This window comes from Camarhynchus parvulus, chromosome 21 (genome assembly GCF_901933205.1).
Source record: "Camarhynchus parvulus chromosome 21, STF_HiC, whole genome shotgun sequence".
Classification (NCBI taxonomy): Eukaryota; Metazoa; Chordata; class Aves; order Passeriformes; family Thraupidae; genus Camarhynchus; species Camarhynchus parvulus.
In genome coordinates this window covers 1,388,795-1,410,864 of record NC_044591.1, presented here as the reverse complement: position 1 = coordinate 1,410,864, position 22,070 = coordinate 1,388,795, and the positions used below count along the sequence as shown (strand labels likewise).

The following is a 22,070-nucleotide window of genomic DNA, read 5'->3' as shown; positions in this document are numbered from 1 at the left end:
TCCTAGCCAGACCTGTGAAAATTCCCTTCAGTCAGGCAGGAACTTTAAAAAAAATCTGGTGAAAAACTGGTTGGAACTGATTAAAAATCACTGATGGTTTTATTGTTACTGTGATTAAGAGAACCACAGGGACTGTAGGAGGGTGTGTGGAGGGTGGCACCTTTCCCCTGTCCTGAAGAAGACACTGGTTTGGGTTTGCTGGGCAGGAATTAGGGCTGTAAATCTCTGCAAAAAGCACCAAGTGAAGAAATGGAGCTGCTGGGCTGCCTGCAGGATGAGGGAGGCTGGTCTGAGCAGGGGATGTGTAATTCTGGCAGCTGCCCTGGCTGACCTGCTGGGGAGGAACTCAAATCCCTTCTCCTGCCTTTTGGCAGAGTCAGGGAAAACACAGAGATGACGTTCTCCAAAAATCCCTCCCTCCCTCTGCAGAAGGCAGGGTGAGGAGGCAGGAATTCAGCAGGAGGGCTGGATGCAGCCAGGATCCCTCCTCGCAGGAGTTCAGACCTTGAGAAGCAGCAGATCAATTTTTGCAGCGTCTGCTCGACTCCCATCCACTGGCAGCAGAGGCAGGAGGGATGATTGCCCTGTAACAGGAGAGGCAGCTCACACATTGCCAATATAATTGCCTGCTTTAATTAATTTCACCTTCTTGCCTCTGATACTAGAACGTGAAAGGCAAAGTTGCTATTTTTATAGCAATGCACATGTAATTAGTACAGAACCCACCCAGGGCATGGAAATCCGAGCTGCAACGTTTGGTGACAAATGCAAATTCCAGCCTAAATATTTTCCCCTGCTTGGCAGTGAATCCATGCTGGTAAAAAGATGCACAACAAGTCCTCCTGTGCAAGAGCCTGGATGAGGGATGCAGGACTCCAGGTGGCTCCCCAAAATGTAGTTTATTGTATCCAAGAGGTTGCAGCAGTCCAGGGTTGTGTGTGACAGAGCTGTGCCCACAGCTGGCAGCTCCAGCTGCAGGCAGGCCTGGAGACCCTTTGGTTTTGGTTACAATGCATTCTAGACTTTTCTTTGCTGAGCATCTTAGTACGGTAGAACCAATCTATACCTTAACTTTTATCTATAGCCTATCATAACTACTATAATTACCAGATTAATGTTACTATGCTCCAATCACTAAAAGTTAGTACATTACAGTTTAAGCCAGAAGTTGTTTTTCAGTTTTCTTGCAGTGGAAAATTCTGAGACCTTTTTTCTACTTGCAACATTTGCTGACTTGTTTGCCTGTGCTGTCTTTCTGCTTGGTAAAAACATCTTCTTGTTTGGGGTGGGTTTATCCTTTTCTCTAAGTCATAAAAACCCCTTCTAACTAACACACCCTTTGCCTCCTTGGTTATCCAGCAAGACTGGCTCAGCAATTCTTTTCTTCTATATTCCATCTCTATTCCTTCATCAGACTCTACATTTAAAAATCTTTCTGCTAAGCACACATATCTGTGAGACTTTCTTGCCAAACTTTCATCCTTCGCAGCACTCCTGCACAAATGCAGCTCTCACAGGCTGCTCTGCTGGGTGTTCTGTCCCCCAGCAGCAGGGAAGGGTGGCTGGGGTGGGAATGAACGTCCTCAGAGATTTCCTCCCTGGCCAGACATCCCCTCTGGTCCTTGCAGGGATGAGCTCTGTGCCCAGGGGCACCAGATCAGCCTCCATGGGCTCATCCTGCAGCCATCCATCCCCAGTGCCCTGTGCCTTGCGAAATGGGCTGAGTCTCTGCGTCTTGGTGGATTTAACCACTGTGTTTTCTTTGATTTCTGGCCTCACAGTTCCAGCTGAAACTCCGAGGAGTGTTGAGGTAGCAGCAGGAATGGTTGTGGTGGCACGTGGAGAGTCTGTTCACGGGATTCTTTGTGATTTGTGGTAGCCAAAGCTTCTTTTCCAGGAGGGTAATTCCTGTTGTCCCGGCAGACAGGCGGGTCTGGGGTGGCACTGGTGCCTGTTCAAAGAGGGACACACGCTTGGCTTTCCCTCTCCTGCCCGACTCAAACCCAAGTCTATGGGTGTGTATCAGCGTTTATCCAGAATGTTTCCAGTTAAAATGGTCAGATTTGGGGTTTGCTGTAAAGGGTTTCAGTGCTCAAAAACAGAATTAAAACAAACAATACAATACAACATAAAATACAATATAAAATACAATACAATATAAAATACAATACAATATAGAATACAATACAATATAAAATACAATTATAAAGACAATTGTAGGACCCCAGAAGGATTTGGGTTGGAGGCAGCCTTAAAGTTATTTTATTTCACTCCCTTCCACAGACCAGGCTGCTCAGGGCCCCATAGTGACCTCAGCCACTGTGTGAGCTTTAATGAAACAATTTCAGCTCTGTCTCCTTCCCTGGCACCCCCAGTACTGAGGGTGGGCACCCAGCGCTTGGGGACTCCTTGGAGTGTTCTCCTGGCAGCTGGAGGGCTGGGAAGAGGCTGGGGCACGGAGATCAGTGAGGATTTGGATACAGAAGGCACAGAAACACATGGATGGCTTGGACTGAACTGGGAAATTGTAACATTTTTGATTGGCATAACTTCCCTGATTCTTTCTGGACCAAAAACTTCCCACCTCGTTTGCAGCCAAATATCAAATGAACTGAAAGAGGGGAAATTTAGGTTAGAAATGAGGAAGGAATTGTTCCTCTGAGGGTGGGGCTGGCACAGGCTGCCCCTGGATCCCTGGCAGTGTCCAAGGCCAGGCTGGAGCACCCTGGGACAGTGGAAGGTGATTTTGGAGGGGATGGATCCCTGGAATGGGATCTTGGAGCTCCCTCCCAGCCCAGAGCTCTGTGATCCCCTGGTTCTGCTGGAGGAATGCTGGTCCCAGTAAAAGCTGAGACAGCTTTCCTTCCCTCACAGACTCCCTGTTCTGGCTGAGGGACGCCATCTGCTCTGCATTTCCAGGAACTGTCACATTTCCTCCCACAGCCATCAGAACGTGTCATTCTGAGGGGGAAAACCGCTTTTCTGTGGAATTGACCCTTTGCACCTCTTGTCTTTCAGATGGGAAGAGGAGCTGACGAGAAGGATGAGCCTGGAATCCATGGTGGAGACCTTGAGAGAGGTGAGGTTTGGGCACTGTGGGGTGAAAGGTGCAGGGCTTTCTGCAGCTCTCCTCATGCTGCTCAGCATTTTGTTTGTCTTTTAATTAAAAATTTGCCCTCTGGCTAGAGCAGCTGTGCTGCTGTAGAGGACGGTGCTAACGCTGGGAAGCTGGAGCAGGAAATGACAAAGTTTGTGACAGAGTTTGTGACAAAGTGGGAGGAGGGAGTGCAATTTACAACAGAGGGTAACAATTAAATTTCCCAAAAGAATGGAGCTCCATTCGAACCCCCTTTTTAGCCAGCCTGCTCAGGCTGAGTGGGGAGCAGGGCTGGGCTCTCACTCCTGGGTGTTTCCCTTGCAGGAGGCCCAGGAAGCAGAAGCTCTGCAGGAGGAGCTGAATGAGAAGATTGAGAGGCTGAAGGCAGAGCTGGTGGTCTTTAAGGGTCTGATGAGTGATGTAAGTACAGAGGGCCCTCTGTGGGAGTGTGTCCTGCACATGGCTTTACCCCCAGCCAGGTGATTAGCGAGTGCTGCTGTGTAATTAGCGAGTGCTGCTGTGTAATTAGCGATGGCTGCTGGGATCGAATGCATCAGACAGATCCCCCTCCCCTGCTTCCTGTCTGGTCTGTGTGGAGATGCATTAACTGCTGCTTACCCATAGCCAGGACTCTGCCCTCCCTCCCTTCCCCACAGCTGCTGGGAGAAAAGGGCTGGAGAAGTCCCACATGGGGAGCAGGCTCAGCCCTGGGCAGCTCCAGGGGCTGCTGGCACGGGGACTTTGCCTGGAGCCGTGCAAACAAATCCTGTTCCTAAAGGAACACATTGTGTGGAATCGTGGGCTGGTTCGGGTTGGAAGGAGCTTAAAGATCATCCTGTTCCAGCCCTGCCGTGGCAGGGACACCTTCCCCTGTCCCAGGCCCTGGCCTTGGGCACTGCCAGGGGTCCAGGGGCAGCCACAGCTTCCCTGGGCGCCTCTGCCAGGGCCTGCCCACCCTCACAGCGGGGAATAAATGCTTCCCATCTCCCTTAATGAACTCTGGAAAGATGAATCCTGCTTCAGTATTGGCTTTGCTGCCAGGGTTGGTTCAACCTCATGGCTTTAAAAACAAAACAAAACAAAACAAAAAAGTCTTGTTTTCTCAGGAATTTCCTCATGTCTCATTAGATACTGAGCTCTCTTCAAAGCCAGAGGATCTTTTAGGCTCTGAGTGGATAAAATTCTTTTATGCAGATATCTGGAAAGATAAGCCAGGTGAATATTAAGGTGCCTTTCTCAGTAAGTCTGAGGTAGTGCTGAAGCCATTTGTCTTGAGGAATAAGCCCTGTTACGCTGATTTATTCTGTAATTTTTGCACACAACAGCCTTCTCCTGACTTCACAGAAACCTGCAGAACCCGCTCCCAGGTGTCAAATCCATTCTCTCGGGGCCGCTAGATCTGCTCATGGGAAATTTGGCAATTAGCTGTGTGTCCTTCTGTGGTTAATCAAGGGTGGCTGTGCTGGGTTAGAGCCTGGAGGGGAGAGGCTGCTGGGGCTGGGGCCTGACTCCATTCAGCCAGGAGCTGCTGTGTGTGCAGAGAGGGAGGTGCTGCTGCAGGCAAGCATCCTCTGGGCTCGGGGAAAGTGCTCTGGGCTGGCTCTGAGGGGTGAGGGAACCCGAGGAAAGCACTGGGAGCGCTTGCTGTGGGCAAATATTTAGAATAGAGAAGCGCAAAATGTTGGCACGTGGCTCTTTCCTTCCTGCAGATAAGGATCAGCAGCTCAGCAAGTGAGGTTGTGTCAGTGTTGAGAGATTTATTTTCCTCAGAGTGTCTGGAAAACACAAATCTCCAAAGGTGATTCAGAGGGGCTGGAGAAGACTGTGTAAAAAATTAAACCATAAAACCTCAAACTCTAGAGGTGCTTCACAGGGGCTGGAGAAGAGTCTGTGTAAAAAATTAAACCCAAAAACCTCAAACTCTAAAGTTATTCACAGGGCCTGGAGAAGAGTCTGTGTAAAAATTTAAACCAAAAAAGCCTCAAACTCTAAAGGTTGTTCACAGGGCCTGGAGAAGACTCTGTAATAATTTAAAACTAAAAATGGTGGGGAAAAGCAAATCAAACCAACAAAAAGCCCAAATTTTTCTCTTAGAAAAGGGGATTTGTTGTTTAAGAATGGTCTGCAAAGGGTTTTTGCACTTTTGTGTCCCAGGTGGAAGCGTTGCTTAGGAGTGGAACTGTCCAGGAGAGCAAGTCTCAGCTAGGATGGAAAATATGCTTTGGGTGTTTCTTCCTTCATAAGGAGCCAGATTTCTGTGTGAGTGGGAGGATCTCAGAAATTAGAGCTACTACCAGGCAGTATTTTCACACAGAAATTTTCATGCAGAGCTTTAGCTGGGCTGGAAGCCAGGTCAGTGCCAGTGAGGAGTGTTCTCTGTGCCAAGGTTTTCATGGATCTCTTTGGATCCAGCCACGATTTGCTGGTCCCATGCTCTGTGTGCAGTTGCTGTGGAGCCTGGATTCTGGTTTTTCAGCAGCTTCTCTGTGCAGGCACAACGTTTGTGTCTGCAAGAGGGGAGGTGTTGCATCCTCACCAGGATTTACATTTCACTCCGCTCTGCTGCACACGGGGTGCTCTCCATTTTTAAAGTGTTATTTATGGAATCCCAGAATGGTTTGGGATGGAAGGGACGTTCAGGACAATCCAGCCCCAGCCCCTGGCCTGGGCAGGGACTCCTTCCACTGTCCCAGGGTGCTCCAGCTTCCAGGGCTGGGGCAGCCTCAGCTTCTCTGGGCATTCCATTGTCCCTCCCTGTTCCTGACCCACCGAGGCTCCCCTTGCCACACTGAGCAGTTGTTCTGGGGTGGGTGCAGGTTTTTTTCAGGTGGCAAATCCCTCTGAGTTGGAACTTTGTTAGAATCAGGGGTGAGCTGTGGAGTCCTCAGACTGCCCCGGTGGGAAATTTATTCCCTGGAACGGAGGTTCTCTGGAAATTCCTCCCTGGAATAAAGGCTCTGGAGATTCCTCCCTGGAATAAAGGCTGTCTGGAAAGGTTTCCTGTCTGTTCCTTGCTGGGGCTCTGTGCTGGTGGTGGCAGGAGAGGGAGAGTTGTGTCACTGCTCTGTGCCCGGGCGCTGCCCGTGCTCTGCCTGCCCTGAGCAGGGTGTGAGCTTTAGCACTGGGGTTCCAGAGATACTGTGGGGTATCTCTTCTTGCCTGAACTGTCTAATAATAGAAGATAATCCCTGCTGTCCTTCCTGCAGCCCATGACAGACCTGGACACAAAGATCCAAGAAAAGGCCATGAAGGTGGACATGGACATCTGCCGCCGAATCGATATCACGGCCAAGCTGTGCGATGTCGCGCAGCAGCGCAACTCGGAAGACGTTTCCAAGATTTTCCAGGTGATTAGGCCCTGAATTTTCCATAGGGCAGGGCAGGAGGGAGCAGTGCTGAGCAGTGTGCTCCAGGTCATTTGCCTTTTCTTGAACGCTCTCTCTGTAGCTGTGTTTCCCCCGCTGTCTGTCAGGGTAGCTCTGCTGCAGGAGCTGCTGCAGCACCAGGAGCACAAAGTGCAGAGAGTTGGACCAAAAAAGGAGTCCCAGGATGATCTTTAAGCTGTGCTGTGAGTCTGATGTTAGTCTGTACTGAATGCAGGGAAATAAAGCAGTGTTGCAGGGTCTAGGTTTGTATCATTCCTCCCTCCCATTTGTTCCCTTCACAAGTGACAGGTTTTGAGCTCGTGGAACTGCCATCTGCATGTTCTTATTTCTGGCTCGAGCTCTGTGGCCAGAAATAACATTTCTGTGATGGTGAGCTCTGGCTGCTCCAGTTGCTTTCCTTGGAGCTCGAAGGAAAGTCCTTTAATTTGCTCCAAAAGCGAGCAGTGGCAGCTCTGCTGGATCAAGGCTGTCACTCCCAGTGCAGCTGGTCTTGTCACAACTGCAGTTTCAGCTCTGGTTAACCCACCTTCCTTCTGCTTCCATCTAAATGTGTCTTGCTCAGAATTCAGTCAATCTGATGCTTTTCTGTGTGTAGTGGTAGCACACAGTGTGCCAAGTGCTGTCAGAAACACTCTAAAAGATCCTTGTGGGCTCTGCTGGTGAAGCTGTGAAATGTTTGATGGTTTTCCCCCTGTGTTCCCCAAAAGACTCAAACCTCCTTAGGGGAGAATTATTTCTCTCTCAAGTTGAGCCACTGTATGGTGCCAGGGCCTCCTCCTTGTCTCTGAGGAGAATTGCTGAGTCTGTGCTCAGAGGTGACTGCAGAGCACACTCCTGCTCAGGCCTGCAGGGGTTAAAATGACCAGGAGAACAAGGCCAGCAAGGGATGGTGGGTGTGCCAAGGAGAGGGAAAACTGCTGTAGGGTGGGAGTGGATTGTGTGTTTGAGGTTCTGGCACCAGCTGTGCATCCTGTGTGTTCCCAGCCCTCTGGGATCCTCTGAGGTCTGGGAGCATCCTGTGTGTTCCCAGCCCTCTGGGATCCTCTGGGAGCATCCTGTGTGTTCCCATCCCTTTGGGATCATTCTGTGTGTTCCCATCCCTCTGGGATCTGGGATCATTCTGTGTGTTCCCATCCCTCTGGGATCCTCTGGGAGCATCCTGTGTGTTCCCATCCCCTCTGGGAGCATCCTGTGTGTTCCCATCCCTTTGGGGCTCCTGTGTGTCCATCCCTCTGGGATGCATCCTGTGTGTTCCCTTCCCTCTGGGATCATCCTGTGTGTTCCCATCCCTCTGGGATCTGGGATCATCCTGTGTGTTCCCTCTGTGCCCCTTGCAGGGCTGTCCCTTGAGTTCCCTGAGCTTCATTTCTTGGGGGCTTTTCAGGCTTTTCCATGGCTCAGCCAACCCTTCTTGTGTGCTGAGGATCCTCAATCTGCTGCTGCTGCTGCTGCTGGGGTGGGAAATTTATTCCCTGGAACAAAGGTTCTCTGGAAATTCCTCTGTGGAAATTCCTCCCTGGAATAAAGGCTCTCTGGAAATTCCTTTCTGGAAGTTCCTCCCTGGAATAAAGGTTCTCTGGAAGTTCCTCCCTAGAATAAAGGCTCTCTGGAAATTCCTTTCTGGAATTCCTCCCTGGAATAAAGGCTCTCTGGAAATTCCTTTCTGGAAATTCCTCCCTGGAATAAAGGCTCTCTGGAAATTCCTCTGTGGAAATTCCTCCCTGGAGTAAAGGCTCTCTGGAAATTCCTCTCTGGAAGTTCCTCCCTAGAATAAAGGCTCTCTGGAAATTCCTCTCTGGAAATTCCTTTCTGGAAGTTCCTCCCTAGAATAAAGGCTCTCTGGAAATTCCTCTGTGGAAATTTCTTTCTGGAAATTCCTCCCTAGAATAAAGGCTCTCTGGAAATTCCTCTCTGGAAATTCCTCTCTGGAAGTTCCTCCCTGGAATAAAGGCTCTCTGGAAATTCCTCTCTGGAAATTCCTCTCTAGAAGTTCCTCTCTGGAAGTTCCTCCCTGGAGTAAAGGCTCTCTGGAAAGGTTTCCTGTCTGTTCCTTGCTGGGGTTCTGTTCTGGAGGCCGCACCTGTGGTGGCGGCAGGAGAGGGAGAGTTCTGTCACTGCTCTCTGCCCGGGCCCTGCTGCCCCTTCTGCTTTGCCCTGGCTCACGGCAGGCTGTGCATGGCCCCTGGCAGGTGCCAGGCTGGCTCCGTGAGCGTCCCCCGAGCCCTGGCAGCCCCTGCAGCTCGCTTCGCTCTCCTGCTTCCTGTGCTCCGTGCGCGCTGCTCAGGCCAGGCAGGGAATCCCGGGATCAGCCTCACCCCTGTGCTCTCCCTGCACCCCCGTTGCCCTGCCCAGCCCTGCAGTCAGCGCTCTCTCTGCCCCCCAGGTGGCTTCCAAGAAGAAGGAGCGGAAGCTGCCGTCGGACGAGGAGCTGTCGGAGCAGGACGCCGACAACGGGCGCTTCTCGGACGATGAGGTCAGCTGCTCCCTCAACATCACGGATGAGATGAAGAGGATGTTCAACCAGCTGTGAGTACCCCTGAGAAACTGCTCCTGACAGCAGCCTGAGCCTGCAGTCCCTGAGCTGGCAGCGTGGCACAGGCCAGGAGGTTTTGGGGAAGTTCACATGAAATTGTCGGATTTCTGCTCCTCCCTCCAGTGGGAGGAACTGCAGAGGATATAAGAAATACAAACTGGTTTTGCTGTTCTGGCTTGCTGCAAAAGGGGAAAAATGCAACGAAAAAGAGTCAAAACCAGGAGTCTGTTCTGCATCTTGGGCTGAATATTTGATTTCTGGAGTTTGCTGCTGCTTGGCTGGATAGAACTTGGACTGAAAGCTCGGCTTGGGGTGGATACAAACATCTCAGGTTTTTTGGGATGCTTTTCAGTTGGGCTGCAGGCAAATGGGAGTGGTGCATGTGTCTGGAAGATCAGTGGCCAACAATTTACAGATGTCAGGAGTGTTGGTGTTGTCAGCTGTTGCTGCAAAGTGCAGTCTCCCACCCCGGGAGAACTGGAGTTTATTTTGCCTGAAGCTTCACCCCAAACCACATTGCTCCCAGGCAGGAAGTTTGGAGCAGCCCAGGAGGGACTGTGAGCCCGTGGTGCTGTCTGAGCAGTTCAGGGAGGTGGCTGGAGCTGTGCCTTGTGTCCCCTTCTGCCATCAGGGCCAGGCTAGGGACCCCCAACCCCCCCAAATACCCCTAAAACACCCCAAAATATCCCCTAACCCCACCCTGGGACCCCCAAACCTCCAGGGAGCCTCAAAACGCAGGTGGGGACCCCCAAAATCCCCCAAAATACTCCTCAAATACCCCCAGATATCCCCAAATAGCCCCAAATATCCCCCTAACCCCAGCCTGGGATCTCCTGGGACGCCCAAAACCTCCCAAAATCCTTCTCAAACACCCACAAATGTCCCCAAATTCCACCCTGGCAGCCTCAAAACACAGGTAGGAACCCCCAAAACCCCCCAAAATACTTTTCAGATTCCTTCAAATACCCCCAAATTATTCCACCCTGGGAGCCTAACTCCCCACCCCCAAAATCTCCTCAAAACCCCATCCCCAATCCCAAACCCCAGCCTGGGCTCCGGGGACCCCCAAAACCCCCCAAAATACTCCTCAAATCCCTTCAAATAGTCCCAAATATTCCTAAATTCCACTCTGGGAGCCTCAAAACGCAGGTGGGGACCCCCAAAACCTCCCCACAATATTCCTCAAATACCCCCAGATATCCCCAAATAGCCCCAAATATCCCATAACCCCAGCCTGGGATCTCCTGGGACCCCCAAAACCCTTCTCAAACACCCACAAATGTCCCCAAATTCCACCCTGGGAGCCTCAAAACGCAGGTGGGAACCCCCCAAACCCCCCAAAATATTCCTCAAATCCCTTCAAATACTCCCAAATATTCCTAAATTCCATCTTGGGAGCCTCAAAACGCAGGTGGGGACCCCCAAAACCTCCCAAAATACTCCTAAAACCCCCCAAAATATCCACAAGTGTAGCCTGGTGAGGCTTTTTGGGCTCTGTGCTGTTGTCTTTTGGGAGAGCAGAGAAAAGGCCCCGGCAGCAGCCCAGGGGATGGGGGTGTCCCCTGGCAGCCCCTGCAGGGACAGCAGAACTCCCAGAGCTTCCCTGTGATGCTGTGAGGTCCCCAGGACGAGGTGAGAGACGAGAATTTGCCTCCATGTTCTCAGAAGGCTGATATTTTATGATATTATGTCATATTAAAAGAAATTATATACTAAAACTATACTAAGCTATAGAGAAATGATACATCAGAAGGCTGAACAAGAATGACACTGAAAGCTCATGACACAGCTGGCTGTGATTGGTCATTAATTAAAATCCATTCACGTGGAACCAATCAAAGATGCAGCTGTTGGTAAACAATCCCCAGACCACGTTCCCAGCAATCAGAGAATTATTGTTTTCATTCTTTTCTGAGGCCTCTCAGCTTCCCAGGAGAAAATCCTGGGCAAAGAGGATTTTTCAGAGAATACCATGGTGGCACTTTCCCAGCCAGGGCAGGACAGGGTTTTTGGGGGGTCTGAGCACCACCAGCTCCTCCTGTGCTGTCAGACTCTGCCAGGAGTTCTGTTTCAGGGGAGCATCTCCTCCTTTCTGCCCGAATCCCCTGTGTGGGAGGGATAACCTCTGATAATTCCCCTTGTTAGGGCTCCTTTCACGTGTCTTTAGGCCCTCAGTAATAATCAGTGTAATAAATACAGGTTTTTTTTTTTTACTTCTCCACTGCTAAATTCAATGTGGCAGCAAGCAGTGTGTGGATTTTTTAGAAAAGCAAGAAGTTAAATGCACCTGCTAGGTTGGTCATGGATTTAGGTTTTAATTTTGTTCCCAAACCTGCCCGGTGATCACCAGTTGGTTTTGGTGCTGCTAATGAAATTCTGATCTCCATGTCCTACTACCCGTGGCACAAAGTGCTACAGGAGCCTTGTTCTGTCAAGCTGGGGTGAAAATGTTGGTGGGGATGGGCCTGGGCTCTTTGTGAAGCAGAAAATAATAGCTTAGAAATAGAGCAAGGAGCTGGTATCATTAACAGAAACAAACCAACCTGCTTTTTAGCTGTAATGAACTTGATTTTTAAGAATTAAGTAGCACAAAATCAGAACTGAAGTGGATTTTGTGTGAGGTCAGCTCAGGAGCCTTTGTGCTCTCTGACCACAACAGATGTTGGAAAAAGAGAACAATTTGAAGAAGTGGAATTGCAAAAGGCACAATCAGGAGTGTCCAAGTGTTGAAAATGACATTTTTACAGTGCTGCTGATCCAGACAAACCTCCTGGCCCTTGCCAGGCTCTGCAGCCTCCCGGGACAACATCAGGCTGTTATCAGCCCTGAGATGTTATCAGCTCAGAGGAAGTGAGCTAAAGCCATAAAAATGCATCAGCCTGGAATCCAGGCAGCTCAGGGAGAAATTCCAGCTCTTTGTCAGGGCTCCTTAACCACCACGAGGAGCAGCTACTGCTGTGAGCTCTGTGACTTTCCTTCATTGCACAAGGGCAGGGCAGATAAGGGTGTGAGAGGCCACTCCTGCCCTGTGCTCTGCCCTCAGCGGCTGCAGCAGTGTCTGTGCTGCTCTGCACATCTCAGGGGCTCGGCCTTTTCATCCTTGTTCCTTCCAGCCCTGGTTCCTTCCAGCTTTGGCTCCTTCCATCTCTTGTTCTTTCCAGCCATGATTCCTTCAGCTCTTGTTCCTTCAATCCCTGGTTCCTTCCAGCCCTGCTTCCTTCCATCCCTGCTTCCTTCCAGCCCTGATTCCTTCAGCTCTTGTTCCTTTCAGCCCTGGTTCCTTCAATCCCTGGTTCCTTCCAGCCCTGGTTCCTTCAGCTCTTGTTCCTTCCATCCCTGATTCCTTCAGCCCTTGTTCCTTCCAGCTTTGGTTCCTTCCATCCCTGCTTCCTTCCAGCCCTGATTCCTTCAGCCCTTGTTCCTTCCATCCCTTGTTCCTTCCAGCCCTGATTCCTTCAGCCCTTGTTCCTTCCATCCCTTGTTCCTTCCAGCCCTGATTCCTTCAGCCCTTGTTCCTTCCAGCTTTTGTTCCCTCCAGCCCTGGTTCCTTCCAGCTTTTGTTCCCTCCAGCCCTGGTTCCTTCCAGCTTTTGTTCCCTCCAGCCCTGGTTCCTTCCAGCTCTTGTTCCCTCCAGCCCTGGTTCCTTCCAGCTCTTTCTCCTTCCAGCCCTGGTTCCTTTCAGGTCTTTCTCCTTCCAGCCCTGCTCTGTTCCAAGGTTGCAGGAGAGCCCTTGGCTGAGCTCCCTTGTGAAATCCTCGTGGGTTCTGAGCCCTGTGACATCCCCCAGCTGTGTTTGGGCTCCTTTCCTTTGGAGGAAAGAACAGCTCCAGACATTTCTGTGGCTTTGCAGGCAGGGGAGGCTCCTGTGCAGCTCCATGTGGAGGGCAGAGCCAGGCCCTGTGCTCCAGCAGCAGCTCCAAGAGGAGCTGTTATTGTGCCCTGGGGTGGCAGGGAGCCCAGCAGAGAGAGCCCTGGGCAGTGCCCCAGGCTGTTGGTAGGAGCTGTGAGGATTTCCAGCGCTGCATTGTTCCCATTCAGCTCTCATAGCCCATTTTTCTAGACGATTAATTAGAGGACTGAGGGAGTGGGGCTGCAGTGATGGCTCTTTGTTCTCCCAGCCGCGAGACCTTTGATTTCGATGACGACTGTGACAGTTTAACGTGGGAGGAGAACGAGGAGACGCTGCTGCTGTGGGAGGACTTCACCAACTGCAACCCCTCCATTGACCTGCAAGGAGAGGTGAGTTCATCCCCGTTATCTTCTCCAACTCTTCCCTGCACAGACTCACCCTCAGCTACTCCTTTACAGCCATTTGAGCCTGTGGGTGTTGCACTGCTGATCTAGTTTGCCACACAGACTGACTTTGATTTTAAAATCCTCTTAGTGCCTTCTCTCTGTGGTTGATTTGCAGTCTGTGCAGTCACTTTGTTGGCGAAACTTTACTTCCTTGGCTCCTTCAGACTGAGCATTTCAAATACTGAGTGAGAGGTGAAGGATCCAAGGTGCCTGTTCCAGGACCATCAGGGAATTTGTCACCCTTCAGAGCTTTCTCTAAAGCTCTGGGCTGACAGGAGGGAGGTTTAGATTTGATTTTAGGGAAAAATTCTTCCCTGTGAGGGTGGAGAGGCCTTGCACAGGGTGCCCAGAGCAGCTGTGGCTGCTCCTGGATCCCTGGCAGTGCCCAAGGCCAGGCTGGATGGGCTTGGGAGCAGCCTGGGACTGTGGAAGGTGTCCCTGCCCATTGATGGGGTGGAATTAGGTGAACTTTAAGCTCCTTCCAGCCCAAACCAGTCTGGGATTCTGTGATCTTCCACAGCACCTCACTTTCTCTGTGAATTATCATTCCCACTTTATTATGGTAATAAGTGGAGAGGGGTTGCACAGTTGTTCCTGTGGGGAGCTGAGCAACCTTGGCATGGTCTGGGGAGGTGTTGAAGAGTGTGAATCCCATTCCAGACAAAGAACCTGTGGTTGCAGGAGCACAGAAAGCCCCAGGGATCCTCTGGACCCCTGAATCTTGGGCTTCCCTCTGCCCAGTCAGTGGGGATCTGCTGGCACTGGTGGATAATGAACAGCTTCCTTTTAATCCTGAAATCCCAGGGAAAGGCAGCTAATCCAACCACTCCAGAGCCTTCTGAAACCGGCCTGGAGAGGGCTGGGAATGGGCTGGGAATGGCTGGGAATGGGCTGGGAATGACAGGGAATGGCTGGGAATGGGCTGGGAATGGCTGGGGATGGGTTGGGAATGGCAGGGAATGGCTGGGGATGGGCTGGGAATGACTGGGAATGGCTGGGAATGGCAGGGAATGGCTGGGGATAGCTGGGAATGGGCTGGGAATGGGTTGGGAATGACAGGGAATGGCTGAGGATGGCTGGGAATGGCTGAGAATGGCAGGGAATGGCTGGGGATGGGCTGGGAATGACAGGGAATGGCTGAGGATGGCTGGGAACAGCTGAGAAAGGATGCCAATGGGCTGGGAGTGGCAGGGAATGGCTGGGAATGGGGCTGGGAACGGGCTGGGAACAGCTGGGACTGGCAGAGAATGGGGCTGGGAATAGCTGGGAATGATGGAATGGGCTGGGAAGAGGCTGGGAATGGCTGTGGATGGGCCTGGGGATGGCTGTGGATGGCCTGGGGATGGGGCTGGGGATGGCTGGGGAGTTGCTGGGACTGGCCTGGGAATGGGGCTGGGAATAGCTGGGAATGATGGAATGGCCAGGATTGGCCGTGTTACTGCATCCTGAGCAGCACGGGGGGGAGGTGGGAGATGATCCCTCGCAGCCAGGGAAGATGCTGAGGCAGCAGCCCGGGGGTGTCTGGCTGCCAGCGCGGGTTCCTGCTCCACCTCCCGTTCCTGCACCATCCATCCAGAGCTCAGGGAGCCTCTGGGGATTACTGGGAACTGCTGGGGCTGCAGAAACCACGGGGAGCTGGAGCAGGGAGTGGCACAGGGATAACAGAGAGTGGCACAGGGATAACAGAGAGTGGCACAGGGATAACAGAGAGTGGCACAGGGATAACGGGCACAGAGTGGCACAGGGATAGCAGCAGCACAGAGTGGCACAGGGATAACAGAGAGTGGCACAGGGATAACGGGCACAGAGTGGCACAGGGATAACAGAGAGTGGCACAGGGATAACGGGCACAGAGAGTGGCACAGGGATAACAGAGAGTGGCACAGGGATAACAGGGACAGAGAGTGGCACAGGGATAACAGGGACAGAGAGTGGCACAGGGATAGCAGCAGCACAGAGTGGCACAGGGATAACAGAGAGTGGCACAGGGATAACGGGCACAGTACAGGGTGGCACAAAGTCACAGGGATAACAGAGAGTGGCACAGGGATAACAGAGGTGGCACAGGGATAACGGGCACAGAGTGGCACAGGGATAACAGAGAGTGGCACAGGGATAACAGAGGTGGCACAGGGATAAAGAGTGGCACAGGGATAACGGGCACAGAGAGTGGCACAGGGATAACAGAGAGTGGCACAGGGATAGCAGCAGCACAGAGTGGCACAGGGATAACGGGCACAGAGTGGCACAGGGATAACAGAGAGTGGCACAGGGATAACGGGCACAGAGAGTGGCACAGGGATAACAGAGAGTGGCACAGGGATAGCAGCAGCACAGAGTGGCACAGGGATAACGGGCACAGAGTGGCACAGGGATAACAGAGTGGCACAGGGATAGCAGCAGCACAGAGTGGCACAGGGATAACGGGCACAGAGTGGCACAGGGATAGCAGCAGCACAGAGTGGCAGGGTGATAACGAGGAGAGGGAGAGTGGCAGGGTGATAACGAGCAGCCTCGCGCAGGAATTAATGACAGCTGATTTGCATAGCCGGGCGTGCCTGGCTAAGCACAGCAATAGCTCTGAGCCCCGGCCCCGCGCGGGGGAAACTCTAAAGATTTTAAGAAGCTTAAATCCTTCTAAATGAAAATTATACAAGGAAAGGGTAGATTTGGCTTGTAGATGGAGGTTCAGAATAAAGACTGCTCCGGCTGTGCCTGCTCTTTAACATGTGCTTTACATGCCTGAATCTTCCTTCCGTGGGTTTTATTCCTTTCAAGTTCTTACACGCTGCCCTCACCACCTTCTTTTGTGACCTTCCTCCTTAAAGCTCCTCTGCATATAAAAGGATCAGAGGGATGATTCTTGTAACTCCAGGCTGGATAGCCTGGTGTGGGTACCAGCAATGAGCCCTGTAAATCTGCCACACATGTGGCCAGAGCACGGAAACCCCATTAACACTCATTGGTGCAGCTGTGCTAAACTGAGGATCATTTTTTAATGGAAAACTGAGAGGGTTGAAGGCTTGAAAGAGGGAACAGTGACACTGTGGTGCCTTTTTGGGCAGCACCAAGCAGCTCTGTGTGTTTGGGAGCCCAGCCTGTGCTGTCAGTCCAAAGGAGGAGCTTTCCTGTGGGACAGCATTTGTTCCTGCTTTATCCAGCAGTGCAGGAATTCCAGTGGGAATCCGTGCGTGCACTGGAGAGTGGTGATATGGAACTGGAAAATGAGAATTCCAGTGCAAAGCTGGGAGTAACAGCATGGTCAGTGCAGGCAAAATTAAAAGTTTCATGGCTGGAGAGCAATTCCAGTCTGTGCAAGTGAGATCAGGCTCAGGAAAATCCAGGGGGTCGGTGCTTTGGAATGCAGCAGGTGCACGGGTTTAATTGCTGGAGCCTTGATCAGACCTCACTTTGCGTGTCCAGAGCTGTGGTCATGGCACAGAAATGTGTTTTCCTGGTATTCCAGATTGAAGAAGAATATTCCTAGTCTGTGAAACAGTGTAATTAAAAAATCAGTGCAGGAAAGAACACAATAACCTGCATTTCCAGGGAGGTTAAATAAAATCTTCAGTTCTCTCCTGAATTCCTTTATTTCCTTGCTGATTTTTTGTGTCCTCCTCTCCCCTGCAGGAAGAAAACCTGGGAAACTTGAGAATTCCTTTATTCCTGAATTCCTTTATTTTCTTGCTGATTTTTTGTGTCCTCCTCTCCCCTGCAGGAAGAAAACCTGGGAAACTTGATCCACGAGACAGAGTCTTTCTTCAAAACGAGAGACAAGGAGTACCAGGAGACAATAGGGCAGATAGAGGTGAGGAAGGGGAGCTGTTCCTGATGGATGGACACAGCACAGGGCTGTGCTCTGGGGTGTCCCAGAGGGAAGCAGGAATGTCCATATATCCAACAATGCAAAGGCATTTCCCTCTGGGGATTTTTCTAAATGCCATTCTCTGGGCTATTATTGCTCCATGCTTCAGCACTGAGCGTAAATCTGAGGCTGGTGGAGAGAGAACCTGCCGAACAAAGGGAATAAAACACACGATTTTTCTTTTCCCCCCCTTTGTTCTGCATGTCCACCCTCACCCTGGGAAATGCTTCCCAGGACGTGGCCTCACAGGTGGCCAGAAACAGCAGCTGGAGCTTCTCAGAATCTCTGTCCTGCCTGGAGCTGCTTTCATTAATGACAAGGTGCCAAGAGCAGGAAAAGCCCTCCAGGGTGATAAATGGTTTTTTTTTGAGCTGGGTCTTATAAGCTTTTGGAGAGTTATATTACACTTAAGATATATCTGCTACTTTAGAAGGCATAAAATCAGCAGGATGGCTTTTGTGGTAGTGTTAGCAACAGAAAAGTTTTAATAAAAAGCAAAACCAGGGCTGTTCAGAGGCAGCGTGGAGCTCGGATTGCCCTTCCTGGGCTCGTGGGGGCATTGGCAGTCGGGAGCAGTGAGTGAAATGGGCACTGTGGGGTCTTTGGGTGGGCTCTGGGCAGCTGAGGCACTGTGAGGAGTGCAGGAGAAGGAGAGAAGTGCAGGAAAAGTGGGATTGCTCCTGCCCTGAAGCTGATTGTTTGCCCTTCAGCTGGAACTGGCCACAGCCAAGAGCGACATGAACCGGCACCTGCACGAGTACATGGAGATGTGCAGCATGAAACGGGGCCTGGACGTGCAGATGGAAACCTGCAGGAGGCTCATCAAGGGCTCAGCTGACAGGTGAGGGCTCCTCTGCTGCCCCAGCAGCTCCTCCCTGCTCCCTCCTGCTGCAGCTCTGCACGCTGAGCATTTCAGCCTTTCTGTGCTGCCAGGCACTGACTGACCCCCAGCAGAACACTGCATTGACCTGGGGCCGTGGAGAAGCTTCCAGAATTGATTGATAGAACTGGGATTGTGGTTGATTAGAGTTGATTAGAAGTGTGTAATATCACAGGGTGGAAAACTTAGAGTTTGGGGTTTTAGAATATATTTATAGAGCAAGATGGAGGTTTTAGGGCAGAGGTTGCTCCTTCTTCTTCACCTTCTTCTTCACCTTCTTCTTCACCACCTTCTTCACCTTCTTCACCTTCTTCACCTTCTTCACCTTCTTTACCTTCTTTACCTTCTTCACCTTCTTCACCTTCTTCACCTTCTTTACCTTCTTCTTCACCTTCTTCTTTACCTTCTTCTTCACCTTCTTCTTTACCTTCTTCTTTACCTTCTTCTTCACCTTCTTCTTTACCACCTTCTTCACCTTCTTCACCTTCTTCACCTTCTTCACCTTCTTCACCTTCTTCACCTTCTTCACCTTCTTCTTCACCTTCTTCTTCCTTCTTGTCCACGGGTTTCAGTGATATTTTGTAACTGGACAGAAAAGTCTGCATTGCAGACTTTGAGGGATCAATTATTGGGTTAAAAGTAAAAATAATTCAGGTGTAATTTCTTACTTGGGCAGTTTAGCCTTAAAAGACCTTGCAGCAAAAGTTTGTTGGCCGTTTAGTGCCTTGTTGGTGAAGAACTGCAGAACTCACTGCTGTGAGACTGTAACACTGGTAAGAAATTTTAATAAACACCTAAATCTGAACACAAACTGTCAGCTCCAGTGCCTTCCATCCTGACCTCAACAGAGGTAGGAAAATAAGCTGAAAACCAGGCACATCCATCCTGGGTCTGATGCTGGAGAGGGCACCTAGAGCAGAGGCTGGACACTGTTACAGGAATAAAGTAGGGATTCATGAAAAGGCCTTCAAAGATACACCTTGGGCAGGGCAAGAGCCTGGCTACACCCAAGAATGGACCATGGGGGATCAGTTTTCACACTTTTATAAGTTTATTCCATTTGCATATTGTGGGTTAATTGTCCAATTACAGCTTCAGGGAATGAAGTCACATTCTCCCAGTTTGCTTCCCCCCAATTCACTTTTGTTTACACTTTTTGGGCCTGAAGCTGCAATAGTTCCCCTTGGTTGTGGGGCTGGAAAAGGATTGTTTTGTCTGACTAATCTGTGAGGAGAACTTGCTAACACTCCGTGTGGAGATCAGAGTTACACACAAATGCAGCACAGAATCTGAGAAATATTAAAGCTAAAACTTAAAAGCATCAATTCCTGCCAGCCTGGGCTAAAGGCAACACTGTCACTTGGTGGCCTTGTCCTTTGGAGAATCTTGTGTCCCAGCTCAGCCCTGGAAGGGGGAGTGTGGGGTTCCTGTTCCTTGGAGCAGCCCCAGGGGTTCAGCAGCTGCTCCTAAGCACAGGGAGCTCCAGCTCAGCTGGACTTCCACTCTTTAACATCTCAGATTTAGAACTCTTAAAACCCCAAATTAAATCTCGACTCTGGACTTACATGAAGAACTTGTTTTTTAATCTTCTCATGTGTTAAGAACCTTACACTATGAGGGATTTCTCTTATCTCTTGCTCAACCCCGGTAGAACAAGATGATAAACTTTCAATTTTCAGGGCTCTGGGTATTAGGGATGCTGAGAGTCTTTGCTCTTCATTTCCCATCAGTAAACCTGGGACAGGTTTGAGCTCTGTGTTTGAGCTGGGCATGGCTGGGGTGGCACCTTGATTTTTCCACTGATATTTGCTCTAAACTCGAAGTTTAATGTTATTAAAGGGGTTTTTGAATAGCTTGGGGAAACTCCAATGTTTGAGGTTAATAAAGAGTTTTTTTAATAGTATTGGGAAAGTGACTGTTTTCTTGTAAGACTTTTTTTTCTTTCTTCAGTCATGGATATTTGACTTTTTTGCTGCACCTTTCCCTGTGTTTCCCTGCAGGAATTCTCCATCCCCCAGCTCCGTAGCCAGCAGTGACTCAGGAAACACAGATGAAATTCAGGATGATTTGGACAGAGAGACGGACGTGGAGCCCATGGTCAGCTGATAGCAAGCGGGAGCATTCCAGTCAAGGGGGAGATGGAGAGAGAAGAAAAATTCCAAACCAATTGCTGGGGGAAAGGTGAAAGACTCGAGAGCCCCTGCAGAGGGACTCTGAGGACTCATTCCTCACGCATCCCCTCCCAGCCAAGGATTGGTGCTGTACATTTCTATTGTTCTACAAACCATAAATGCAGAGTCCTGTAGGAAAACACGGTGTTTTAATTGTGCCTTTGCCCCAAGCTGAGCCACTTTGAGCTCCAGTGGAATATTAATAGCAGGTGTTTTTATAAAATATATTATTTAAAAAAAAAACCAAACCACAAACAACCAAAGCTGGTTGGCAGCAGAGGATGGTGCTGCAGAGGCTCTGGGTACTTCAATAAGCTGCTGGTTTTATTGAGCTGCTGCACTGATTGGCAAAAGCAACATTGGCAAAAAGAGCAGCAAAACCAAGACAATTGTGGTGCAATTACAAATGTCTGGCACAAGAAAAAAAAAAAGAATTGCCTCCAAATTGAACTGCAAATGTTTAAAAATAACAGCGGGTTTGGAGACAGCTTGTAGCAAAATTCAGAAGGTTTTCTCCATCCCACCTTTTGGGGTGAGGGAGCCTTTGGGATGTGTCCAAGGTTTCTTCTGGACTCCAGGAGCTGGAGGAGCAGGACTCAGCTCGGTGGCAAAGCAAGGGGGCACAGGAGGGGTCACTGGGGGGGGACTATCACTGAGTAACTTCTATGCAAAAACAAAAAAAAAGCTCGCCTTATTTATATGGAATGTTTGGTCCCTGCTGGGCTACAGTTATCCCTTGGGAAAAGGAAAGCTAAACCCACATTTGCACACTTAGATGTCTGTAGAGCTTCTTTTGAGGTGGAATGTTGTATCACAATGCCTTTGTTTCCAGTGGTTGGGTTAGGAGGGGAGTCAGCCCTGGTTTGTCTCTTTTTTTCAGGGTTTGTTTTTTTTTTTTTTAGTGTTTGCAGATTTTCCTTTGCAGACAGAGAGATAACTCCATTTTATGCTGCTTCCATGACGTGTAGGTGAAGCATGAGGATGAACTGACCTAGGTGTAGGCTGGAGACAGGACTTTGGGAGAGCTCCTGACCACGGTTCTTGGGGAAAGCTGAGCACTGGGAAATGCTGTCATCCCTTTTAGAAAACTGAATCCCAAAGTGCTGCTGCCCTCGAACTGGGGAGGAACAGCCACGTGCTTTCTCTGTGAGAAAGTGGCAAGACCTTGGCTTTGCCCATCTTCCTGCATTTTTACCCAGGAGAAGCAGCATCAAAGACAGATCACACGGTGGTGGCTGAGGAAACTCCAGCCCCACGGTTAGAATGGGAATTGTAGCACCTCAGCCAGGTAAAAACAGGGTATAAACCTCAGCCAATAACTTCATGTTTGTTTTTAAACCAAGATTGAGAGCGTAGTTGATACTGCCCAAAGCCAGCTGTGGGGTTAAGCAGTGGTTGGAACTCAGAGTAAATTCCAAATGTGTTTGTTCTGCCTGCCAGGAGATGCTGTGCAGGAGCAGTGCTAGGGCTGGACAGGGAAAATCCTGATTTCTGCAGCCTCTCAGTGTTAGGGAAAGGCAAAGTGGCCACTCCTGTGAGCTTCCAGAGCGCTATGCCCAAGCCTCTGGATCTCTGGAGCTGCAGATCCTGCTGCTCCGTTCCATGGAGAGCATGGGTGTCCTGGAAAATGGCTCATTCCTGGCTGGAACCCCTCAGTCTGGCATGGCCATGGACAGGGGCAGGGCCTGGGGCGTTCCTGGGGGAACTGTGGGCACAGGAATGATTCCCCTGCTGTGCTGCTGCCTGGCTGTCAGCTCGTCTCCTGCCTGGACACGGAGCGGCTTGGAGGCCGCGTGGGTCAGAGGAGCTCCCTGAGCTTTCCAGGCTGGGAAGGAGGGACCA

At 50.5% G+C, this 22,070-nt stretch overlaps 1 protein-coding gene across 1 annotated transcript in view; it reads left to right on the top strand.

The window, feature by feature from the left end:
• Positions 1-20,830, top strand: part of IFFO2 (intermediate filament family orphan 2) — a 49,539-nt gene extending 28,709 nt beyond the window's left edge. Inside the window, 8 exon segments of the mRNA XM_030963814.1 lie at positions 3,019-3,079; positions 3,422-3,517; positions 6,304-6,444; positions 8,867-9,009; positions 13,135-13,255; positions 17,031-17,120; positions 17,888-18,018; positions 20,058-20,830. Coding sequence (XP_030819674.1) covers positions 3,019-3,079; positions 3,422-3,517; positions 6,304-6,444; positions 8,867-9,009; positions 13,135-13,255; positions 17,031-17,120; positions 17,888-18,018; positions 20,058-20,163 — 889 coding nt within the window. The 3' untranslated portion in view covers positions 20,164-20,830.
• The last annotated feature ends 1,240 nt before the right edge of the window (positions 20,831-22,070 follow it).